General features: G+C 32.8%; 2 protein-coding genes across 2 annotated transcripts; both read right to left on the bottom strand.

The window, feature by feature from the left end:
- Positions 1-4,535: 4,535 nt before the first annotated feature.
- Positions 4,536-6,774, bottom strand: LOC108847247 (L-type lectin-domain containing receptor kinase IV.4-like). The gene has a single exon (XM_057005781.1). The coding sequence runs from the start codon at positions 6,703-6,705 to the stop codon at positions 4,675-4,677; it is 2,031 nt and encodes a 676-aa protein (XP_056861761.1). The 5' UTR covers positions 6,706-6,774; the 3' UTR covers positions 4,536-4,674.
- A 757-nt stretch (positions 6,775-7,531) lies between these two features.
- Positions 7,532-9,793, bottom strand: LOC108846941 (L-type lectin-domain containing receptor kinase IV.4). Its single transcript, XM_018620122.2, has one exon. The coding sequence runs from the start codon at positions 9,747-9,749 to the stop codon at positions 7,731-7,733; it is 2,019 nt and encodes a 672-aa protein (XP_018475624.2). The 5' UTR covers positions 9,750-9,793; the 3' UTR covers positions 7,532-7,730.
- Between the last annotated feature and the right edge of the window lie 2,073 nt (positions 9,794-11,866).

The raw sequence follows: 11,866 nt of genomic DNA, 5'->3' as shown, positions 1-11,866 counted from the left end.
ATCTGTTAAGAAAATATATTATAAATCTTTATTTTTCCAAATTTTCGTGTTTTCTAAAGTATTTAAAAATGTGATCAAAAATCTATTTTGCCCATTTTGTTTTTTTCTATTTATTAACTTTTTACTTTTGTTAATAATTAAATTAACAAAAATCGTTTTGGGCTTAGTTTAAAGGTTTAATTGAGGTGACAAAGAAAATTATAGGGGTGGGCGTTCGGATACTCATTCGGGTTCGGGTAGGGTATTTCGGATTCGGGGGGTATTTCGGTATAGGAGTATAAACCCGTTCGGGTATTTCTATACTTCGTGTCGGGTTCGGGTATTTTTAATTCGGGTTCGGTTATTTCGGGTCTCGGGTTTTCGGATATTTAGATTTTGCGAAAAAAAAAATTAATTTCTTCATTTCTCAAGTTTTTTCTATTTAAAAATATAATTTTTACTTAACTGATATTTTATTTTTAATACATTGAATGATTTGAGGATAAAATCTTAAAAATAAAAGATACTAATTTGATTATTGTTTTAAAATTTTAAAGTAGCTTTTGTTAATGCATGAAACAAAAATTTAGACATACATTTTAAGCATTTTAAGTGAGTAAAAAATCACTATTCTTGCAATTATATATATATTATCTAATTTTGAACCATGTGTATAATTAATATAAATATTTGGAATAAAATTAGAGAAGTAAACTATGAATATATGGTTAATGGTACATAAGTTCGGTTATTTTCGGATATCCATTCGGGTTCGGGTATTACCCGTTCGGGTTCGGATATCCGATCTCTCATAATTCAATACCCATTCGGGTATTTTGCTATTTCGGTTCAGATTTCGGTTCAGGTTTTTCGGGTCGGGTTCGGATGCCACTTCGGGTATCGGGTAAAGTGCCCACCCCTAGAAAATTATACTAACTGAATAACGTATACTTCAAATTATGGCATATGGACAACAATATAATAGTTTTTTTGTTCTATATTTACAAATTTCCCCTTTTTTATTAAGACAACATATAGCCACCATGTGCGATTACACGATTGTGAAATCTGGGTGGTTGTAGACATACAAGGAATGGACTCGGTCACATGCTTATGAAAGCTAAAAGGGCCTGTATATTTGATTGAAAGCGAGTGGTTTACAGAGAAGCGAGTGAAGATGGGTAGTAGCACTGTTTGCATCATGGCTATTCTGAAAAAGTGTGCAAATGTTCGCTCAGAGAAACCATTAGAGGTTGGAGATGAAGAAGTTATCATCATGGCAAATACGCAGGTTGTGTGGTAGGAAACTAGCTCTCTCCAGCTTGTCTTAAATGGGTTACCTGATGGGCTTTAAGGGACCAGACTGGTATGTCAGTCAAAGTATTGGAACTGTGCTAAATTTGGTGACAATTTAAAGAGTGTGAAGGCATAATAAGGGAGCGGAAACGCTAACTTCTTTATTATTTGGTCAGATGCAGATAGCTTTACTCTGTTTCCATAATTTTAATACTTTGCGAAAGAAAAAGAGGTTACAATACCAAAATAGACACTTCTGATCCTCAAACAGATAATTGATCATTACAATTTTTAAAAAGAGTCTAGGATTAAAGCTCAGAACATAGTTGTAGAACATATTTCTAGTTAATGACAGTGTATTCTAGATATGTTTAAAAGAATTGATTTGATTATTTATGTTATCCCACTTGTTTAGAGAGAAATACAGTGTTAAGTATGTGGTGAGTTAGACTAATTGAAGAATGTGACTTATGGAGAACTGATTTTCAATATCGTGAGATTAAACACAAAAAAAAATTATGTTGATTGGAAAGTTACTAAACAAGTTTTTTGGACATTCCAAATTAATGATTCGAAAGAGTGGGTGTAGGAACCACCGACAGTGGTGGTCGGGATGTTGCAATAGTAATATTAATCAGAAGGGAAAATTTACTGCAAAAGAGACATACAAATTACTTTTTTCTCAAAAAAAAAAAAGAGACATACAAATTATTCATTTCAACCATTCAACGTACAACATTAATCATAAGATATACTAGATTTTGACCCGCGCTTCAAAAGCGCGGGTATTATTATTCACTTTTGTGAAATATATTATTTGTTTATAGCTATTAAATTTATTTATCTTATTGAAACTTTCTTTATAATAAATTCGACACACTCTAGAGTGTCTCTGGTAAACTATGTGTTTCTCTGACTTTGTTTTATTCTCTCTCCAATCAACATATTTATTTGACTTGTTTTAAAAATAAATGATTTTTAGAACGCAACTGTACAATACTTTTATATTAATATTTTGTTTAAACAATGTGACATATTTTTATATTAATTAAATATTTACATTGTAATTTAAAATAAATTTTGACCCGCATGCTTGTGCGGGTGTATATTTCAAAAATATATTGCTATTCATTTTTCATGTCAATATAAATAATCATATAAGTAATAGTATTTTATATGTACCATCTTAAATAATCATATATATTATATTCTTAAAGTTTAATGTGAAATATAAAAACCTTAATTTAAGTTGGTATATAAAATTAATCTTTTTGTTGTATTTTTCTTATATATATTGAAAATATTTTTAATAACGGTTATTAGAAAATATTTTAGTAAAAATAAATTTTTGAATATATGCATATTTTAATATGTATATAAAATTTAAAATTTATTTTATGATTATTTTAGACAAAACAATGTTTTTAGGTAATTAGATTAGTCCATTTTGTATATTTTAAAAATGATATAATGGATTTCCAATTTTTATTAATAACATAAGCCATTTTTTTTCTTATTGACATACTTTTATCCATGTTTCAAAGTTTTATTTTTTTTGCATTAGTTTTCTATGAATTATTATTAATTTTATGATATTTTTTTGAAAATTAAACTCTTGAAATTTTTATATTTGACTAAATTAAATAAGGTAATAATACTGTTTTTAATTTTTATATAATATACTATTTATATTTCAGTTTGTGTTTTTATTTTTACCATAAAGAATTGTAAATATAGTGACAGAATTGTAAATAAAAATAAATATAGAAAGAATGTTGTTTAATTTATTATAAAAACAATGGTTAAATGTTTAAATAAAAAGAATTATTAAATATGTTATTCATGTTTCTAAGCAATTCTCATTTGTTATTAATTTATTGAAAATATAATGGCTAAATGTGTAAATAAAAGAAAGTACACATCTCTACTATCCATGTTACCAAACATATCTCATTTATCCTACTATCCTTGTTTACAAACATCTCCAATTTGTACTTCAACTTTAATAATATAGACTAGATTTTGACCCGCCCAACCGGACGGGTGCTTAATTTCAATTTTACAAACTTAAAAGTCTTGTTTTTCGTCATTAATAGTAAATATTCTTAACATTAACCATATTTTTAAATGATTATATGATTTTTTCAAACACAATAATGTTATATGTTTGGAGTTGTTATGTTATAACAATAAGATAACGTATTGGGAAAATGAACTGGTTTGATAATGGTATAAATAGATTTTATATTTAATAGGGAATCAAATATTGGTTTTTCAGCATCTTTAGGAGTCGATGGTTTATTTAGACGTGACATATTATTAAACATATATTTAGTAATTAATAAATTATAACTGATTTTTAGTTAAAGCTTATTTAAAAAAAATCACACATAAATCAAGGTTGTGACTTTTGTTTTAATATATAAGATGTATATATTTAAAAATAATTCTAACAAATATGTTGAGAAATATTTTAACAATATCTTAATTGTCAAAATTATACTGAACAAAATATGATAAAATTATATTAAATTGATAAATTTATAAATTTTATTTTCATTAATGCAGAATATGTATGCTAAAAATATAATACTACGACAGAAGGACTTAACATTCTGAAACTATATATTACATGTATAAAATTGACATATCTTACATTTTTGTATATATAATAATATATTATCTAAAATGAATGAACATATAAAATATTTCTAAAAAGAAATTTGATTTTGAAAATCGGCGAATCAAAATTGAGTAAAAATTTAACAGAAAATAATTTTCAAATATGTTGTTTTATGCATATATTAATTTGTTTAATAAGTAAAATAAATAAAAAACAAATATATAATAAAAAGAGAAAATATATGTGACGGTTCTAAACAATTAATTAACTCGTATATAATGCTCATCTAATCTGGAGTATTTTATTCTGGTTATCCAAACCAGAAAGATAAAATAACACATTCGAAGGTCAGAGGTATATTGATTCAATATGCTGTTGAGATTTAGACCAAACCGATGCTATAACTATGTAATAAAATGTTTAGACCAAACCCAAACTATAATTTTCTAATGGTAGGTTCTACTGCTGTATATTTAGTGGTTAAGTACATATAATAATTTGCACATTAGACTCGTATGGAATGCTCATTTAATTTGAAGTAATTTATTCTATAGCAGCCAAAAATTTAGGAGTATTGTTGTAACTATAATGTCGAGTAATGAAGCTATATTAGATTAGTGAATTAATGTAAAATGAGTTTCTAGGAATAGGTCCATTTTTAAAAAAAATCACACATCAAGAGAAGTCATAACTTCTATTTTAATATATAAGATATTTATGATCAGTTCTTTCTACATATGAAGTGAAATTGCGCAAAACACACAGATATTCACAACTCACCTCCCACCAGACAGTTGAGAGTTAGTAATCGAAGATCCACCAGTAGACAAGCTTGATTCACTAAATCCCATTTCTGGAATTCCCAACAATCTCTCGCTTCCACGCAGGTCCGACGGTGACAGATTTGGTAACGTTACATCTCCCCTTAAATAATGTAGCACTTGTCTCATAGTTGGTATATTCTCTGGTTCGGACTGTGAGCACAACAAACCTAGCTTCAATACCATTTCGATCTCTCCTACTTCATAATCATACCATAGATTCGGATCCTTGGCACCCAATATGTTCCCATCTATCCAAAACTGAAAAACCCAATCAACGAGAAACACCCTCTCACCACTCACGCTGTCTTGAACCTCGATAGGAAGTCTTCCGCACGCCACTTCTAGTAAGAGCACCCCAAACGCAAAAACATCGGTAGCGGTTGTGGCCCGTCCTGTCCTAACGTGATCTGGGGCTAGATAGCCCCATGTTCCTGCAACGTTCGTGGTTTCAGGATCGGTACCGTGACCACACAACCGAGCTAAACCAAAATCTCCAAGTCTCCCATTGTACTCAGCATCTAACAATACGTTGCTAGATTTGATGTCACGGTGAATCACCACTTGTTCCCACTCCTCGTGAAGAAAGAACAAGGCAGAGGCCACACCTTTAATGATTTTAATCCTCTGGTTCCAGTCGAGAGCTACCTCCGGACTATTGTGCAAATACTTGTCTAAACTTCCCTTAGGCATGTAATCGTACACCAGAAGAAGCTCATCCTTCCGGCGGCAATAACCCAAGAGAGGGACCAAGTTTCGATGACTCATTCGACCGATACTCGCAATCTCAGACACAAACTCTTTTAGCCCTTGTTGGGATTTGTTTGAGACTTTTTTCACGGCGATCTCTTTCTGAGTCTTCGGCATGACACCTTTGTAAACACTCCCAAACCCTCCCCTTCCTAGAAGGCCATTATCTTTGAATCCTTTGGTGGCATAGTATAAGTCCTTGAACTTCATTCGGTTCTTGGCGAACTCTGTTTCCCAATCTTCGATCACCTCCGCGTACTTTCTCCTTCTCCTCAAGATGCAGCGCACGAGGCATATGGGCGAGCAAACCAATAGGAGGATGGTACAAAAGATGCCAAATATAAGGAGGGCAGCCAACAAGTGGGTAAACCATGCCATCCAATCTGTTTTCTCCACCTTCGGAAGTTTCCATATGGCCAACAACGGAGCTTCGCCCTTTACTCGGAAACTCCACCCAAGAACAAAATGTTCCGATGCAATAATCGAACCGGTCGCAGATGAGAAACCTATGAACATATCTTGCAAAAGTAAAGAGGATAGATCTCTGACAACGGATAAAAGCGGTATTTTAGGTTTTTCCTTCCTAAGTGGAGCCATTGTTACATTGATCTGATGGGTACGGCCATCGTAATCAACCCAAACCTGCATCGGCTTACCACTCACCAAAGTCAGCTTATTAAACTGATCATTCTCGTTCCAGTACCCAGCCGGTGAAGTTTTCACTGACTTCAAGCTATTAATATCGATCCCAACATGGTTGTCGTCAGGATCAAAGGGATCGTGGACCGTGTCAAATTCAACAGCGAATACATGATGTTTATCATTACCGCTGTTTATGATGTTAAAGAGACCTAGGTCTTGGCTGGGATCTGCAGTTGGGAGGCTAAACTTAGGAGCAATGACGAAGGCCATGCCGTCAGCGCCAAGGCTCTGGACTATAGGGTGGATAGCAAAGACAAATGTTGTTGAAAATGAAGAAACAGTGTCGTTTGGTGAATCTCTGAACCGGATTGGTTTGCTATAGAAGGCGTGACCGCTTTCAATGAAAGTTATGTTGGTTAGTTTCAAGGCACCTTTGGGTGTCACGCTGGAAATTCCTTGGACGGATATGTCAGTCAGTGGAGGATAGAAGCCATTGAAGGTGAACTCGAGGTTTTGGGGAGAAGCTTGTAGGGATTGCGAAAGTACGCTGAAGAAGAAGACGATATTGAGTAGCTTGAGGAGCATGGCTCTCATTGTTTATTTTTATTTTTGCGTTAGGTATAAGATAATTGAGCATAATATTTTATAAGGAGGAGATGCAACAAATTACGGTGGGCAGAGAGTGTGAGAAAGTCTTCGCTGTTGATTTAAATTCAACGGTGGGGAATCACCAAAAACTTCGAGGTCGTTTGTGATGTTATGTGAAGTTTTGGCTTTGCTTAAAATTATTTAGCGGATCTTATTGACTCCATGATTTGAGAAAATAAAAAATTTGAGTAAACCAAAAAAATCCGAGATTTGAGTAAATTGTTTTTTTTTAAAAGCTGTTACAAGTTTTATGGATTTTTGAAAAACAGTTTAGAGTTTTTTGAATTTTTTTATAAATTTAAAATGATATTTTTAATTTTAAAATTAATATAATTTGATATTTTTATTGTTTTATGAAATATATAAAATATTGAAAATTGATTTTCAAATAAAATTTTATTTTATTTTTCATTTCAAACATTTTAATTTTTCTCTTTAAAAGTTTGAAATAATTTAATTTTATTTTTAAAAAGTTTCAAATACCATTATAGATAATGGTATTCTGATCATTTCTTTTTTTTTTCTTGCTATAAAATTATCATTCACGTTCCACCAAATCTCATTTGTTAAATTTTATTGACAAATCCATATTTTCCAATAAGTTAGAATTTGGGAGAACTTATTGATCATAAGATATATATATATTCCCTCCATATCAAAATAATTGGGTTTTAAAGGTTTTTCTTTTGTTTCAATATAAGTGATATTCTCACTAATCTAGATAAAATTTAATGTCATCTTAAATTTGTGACCAGTTACAAAATAGTGTATCTTTTTTTAATTGGTTGGAATAATATTATTTAATGATATTTTTATACAATCAAGATAAATTACATAAAAATTTGTATTTTCTTAATCCTTATGAAAAATCTTAAAATTCACTTAAAATGATACATATACATACAGAGGGAATATATCAACTCTTTCTACTTATGCATTGAAATTGCCCAAAACACACATATATTCACAACTCACCTCCCACCAGACAGTAGAGAGTTAGTAATTGAAGATCCACCGGTAGACAAGCTTAATTCACTAAATCCCACTTCCGGAATTCCCAGCAATCTCTCACTTCCACGTAGGTCCGACGGTTGAAGATTTGGTAACGTTACATCTCCCCTTAAATAATGTAGCACTTGTCTCATAGTTGGTCTATTCTCTGGGTCGGACTGTGAGCACAACAAACCTAGCTTCAATACCATTTCGATCTCTCCTACTTCATAATCATACCATAGATTCGGATCCTTGGCACCCAAGATATTTCCGTCTATCCAAAACTGAAAAACCCAATCAACGAGAAACACCCTCTCACCACTCACGCTGTCTTGAACCTCGATAGGACGTCTACCGCTCGCCACTTCTAGTAAGAGCACCCCAAACGCAAAAACATCGGTAGCGGTTGTGGCCCTTCCTGTCCTGATGTGATCTGGGGCTAAATAGCCCCATGTTCCTGCAACGTTCGTTGTTTCAGGATCTGTACCGTGACCACACAGCCGAGCTAAACCGAAATCTCCAAGTCTCCCATTGTGCTCCGCGTCTAACAAGACGTTGCTGGATTTTACATCACGGTGAATGACCACTTGTTCCCACTCCTCGTGAAGAAAGAATAAGGCAGAGGCCACACCTTTAATGATTTTAATCCTCTGGTTCCAGTCGAGAGATACCTCCGGGCTATTGTGCAAATACTTGTCTAAGCTTCCGTTAGGCATGTACTCGTATACCAGAAGAAGCTCATCCTTACGGCGGCAATAACCCAAGAGAGGAACCAAGTTCCGATGACTCATTCGACCGATACTCGCGATCTCAGAGACAAACTCTTTCAACCCTTGCTGGGATTTGTTCGAGACTCTTTTCACGGCAATTTCCTTCTTCGTCTTCGGCATAATACCTTTGTAAACGCTCCCAAAGCCTCCCCTTCCAAGAAGGCCCTCATCTTTGAACCCTTTGGTTGCATAGTACAAGTCCTTGAACTTCATTCTGTTCTTGGCGAACTCTGTTTCCCAGTCTTCAATCTCCTCCGCGAACTTTCTTCTCCTCCTCAGGATGCAGCGAAGGAGGCAGATGGGCAAGCATATAATCAAGAGGGGAATGACACATAAGATGATAAGAAAAATGAGGACAACAAACATGAGGGCAAACCATGTCATCCAGCTCCTTTTCCCCACCTTTGGAAGTTTCGATAAGGCCAACAATGGAGCTTCTCCCTTTACTCGAAAACTCCACCCAAGAACAAAATGTTCCGACAAAATCGAACCGGTGGCAGACGAGAAACCTACGAACATATCTTGCAAAAGAACCGAGGATAGGTCTCGGACAATAGATACTAGCGGTTTTTTAGGTTTATCCTTTCTAAAGGGAGCCATCGTTACGTTGATTTGATGGGTACGACTATCGTAATCGACCCAAACCTGCATCCGCTCAGCACTCACCAAAGTCAGCTTATTAAACTGATCATTCTCGTTCCAGTACCCAGCCGGTGAAGTTTTCACTGACTTCAAGCTATTGATATCGATCCCAACATGGTTGTTGTCGGGATCAAAGGAATCTTGAACCGTGTCAAATTCAACAGCGAATACATGATGCGTATCATTATCGTTGTTTATGATGTTAAAGAGACCTAGGTCTTGGCTGGGAGCTGCAGTTGGGACGCTAAAGTTAGGTGCAATGACGAAGGCCATGCCGTCAGCGCCAATGCCTGGGACTAAAGGGCGGATAACAAAGACAAAGGTTGTAGAAAAGGAAGAAACGGTGTCGTTTGGTGAATCTCTGAACCTGATTTGTTTGCTATAGAAGGCGTGACCGCTGTCCGTGGTAGTAAAGTTGGTTAGCTTCAAGACACCTTTGGGTGTGACGCTGGAAATTCCTTGGACGGATATGTCAGTCAACGGAGGATAGAAGCCATTGAAGGTGAAGCTGAGATTTTGGGAAGAAATTTGTAGGGATTGCGAGAGTAGGCTGAAGAAGAAGATAGTAAGTAGCTGGAGGAGCATGGCTCTTTATGTTTATTTCTATTTTTATTTTTACTTTGGTTTAGATAATTGAGCATACTATTATTTATAAGGAGGAGATGAAACAACTTATGTGGACAGAGAGTGTGAGAAAGTCTCTGTCGTTGATTTAGGAGTCAACGGCGGGACTCACCAAAAGACTTCGAGGTCGTTTGTGATGTTATACTTGAACTTCTAGAGATCAATAGTCTAAAACAATCAGCACTTAGGTCCTAGGAGCTTACCGACTTGGGTTTTATTTATGGGTCAGCAATTATAAATTTACACCTCCTACTTCTAAAATTTCTGAATTCTAAAAAAAATCTCAAACGTACACCTCCAAAATAGATTAACATTGTTTTTAATATAAACTAGGATAGGATAAGATCTGCGCCTTGCATGGAATGAAGTTGTTATTTTTATTATGTTATGGAGAATGAAATAACAGTTCGGTTTCATTTGGATTAGAGATGTTCAATCCGGATATCGGGTTGGTTTCGGTTGGTTCGGTTTTTTCGGTATTTTGGTTAGTAAAATATAACTACTCAGTTCGATCTGGGGTTTACATACAGTCGGTTTTCAGTTTATTCGATTATATACCAAAAAATATAATTATTTACTTTGAGATCATATTATATATTATACGAATTTTAGAGTCATGTTGTCAAAAAATCATTTATTAAAAACTATTATATATTTAAATAAAAGAATAAAAATGCTTCTATCATCTAATAAAAATAATCAAATCTAATTAATATCAAAACTCTAAATTTTGAAAATAAAAATAAAAAACAAAACAGAAGCATAAAATAAAAGTTTTTCTATTCTTCCATATTTAGTGTTCATCAAATTAATATGTCTTCGATTGAACACAACTCTGTTTGTTTAAAGATAAAAAGAAAATTGTAAAGAATTTCAACTAATTGTTGGCGGGAAATTGCGTTTTTCCGGTTTTGGTGAGAAATTGTGTTTTCTGGTTTTGACGGGAAATTGTGTTTTTCTAGTTTTGCGAGAAATTGTGTTTTCCGGTTTTTACGGAAAATTGTGTTTTCCGGTTTTTACGGTAAATTGTAGTTTTCCAGTTTTTGCGGAAAAATGCGTTTTTTGGCGAAAATTTTGTTTTGCTGATTTTGGCGGAAAATTACGCTTTAAACAATTTTGGCGGAAAATTGTGTTTTTCGGTTTTGGCGGAAAATTGCGTTTTCTGGTTTTGGCGGAAAATAGTGTTTTCTGATTTTGACGAAAATTTGCGTTTTTCCGACTTTGGCGGAAAATTGCATTTTCTGGTTTTGGCGGGAAATTGTTTTTTTTGGTGGGAAATTGCATTTCCGGTTTTGGCAGAAAATTGCGTTTTTCTGATTTTTGCAGGAAAATGTGTATTTGTGATTTTGACGATTTTTTTAACTAAAAACTAAATGGGTCATAGTTAACCCAACCCAATAGACCTATTTAACTTATTAACCATTAATTTGTTAATCCATTAACTTGTTAACCCATTAACCCATTGGATCAAAAATAAACAGTTCATTTGGGTTAATGGGTCAATTTGAGTTGGGTCAACCCGTGGGTCATGACACATTTTGACACCTCTACTTTCACGTTAAAAATTAGCCTGATTAATATTGTTGTTACCCTCAATGAATAAACATCTAATTATTCATAAAATGAAAAGGAATTTAATTTTCTGATTAGATAATTGATTAAAATTAATAAATAAGTATTATCCGAACTTTAAAAAATATAAATTTCAAAATATAAAAAATTTAGTGATTAATATCTTTATATCCTTAATGGATAAATATATAAGTTACCCACAAAACAAAACAAATTTAATTTTTTTATTACATAAGTATTTAAAATTAAGAATGATTAAAATTATCCAATATCTAAAAATAAAAAATTTAGAGTAATCAATACTATTTATACCCTTAATAAATAAATATAAATTAACCGCAAAATTAAAAATGAATTTTTTTATTAGATAAATTAATAAAATTAATATTAATAATAGTTATCCAAAATCTAAAAAATATATTAAAAAATATTAGTCATATTATTATTATTTTAAATAATATAATTATTATATATTGTGTTTTTTTTCTTAAAATAATTATTTATAT

Source organism: Raphanus sativus, chromosome 3, assembly GCF_000801105.2.
Source record: "Raphanus sativus cultivar WK10039 chromosome 3, ASM80110v3, whole genome shotgun sequence".
NCBI classification, from domain to species: Eukaryota; Viridiplantae; Streptophyta; class Magnoliopsida; order Brassicales; family Brassicaceae; genus Raphanus; species Raphanus sativus.
Note: the sequence above shows the minus strand (reverse complement) of the source record. Positions and strands in the feature narration are given on the sequence as shown.

Bases quoted from the DNA above. Each gene is read 5' to 3' on its own strand.
- LOC108847247 (XM_057005781.1), bottom strand. From the start codon at position 6,705: ATGAGAGCCATGCTCCTCAAGCTACTCAATATCGTCTTCTTCTTCAGC.
- LOC108846941 (XM_018620122.2), bottom strand. From the start codon at position 9,749: ATGCTCCTCCAGCTACTTACTATCTTCTTCTTCAGCCTACTCTCGCAA.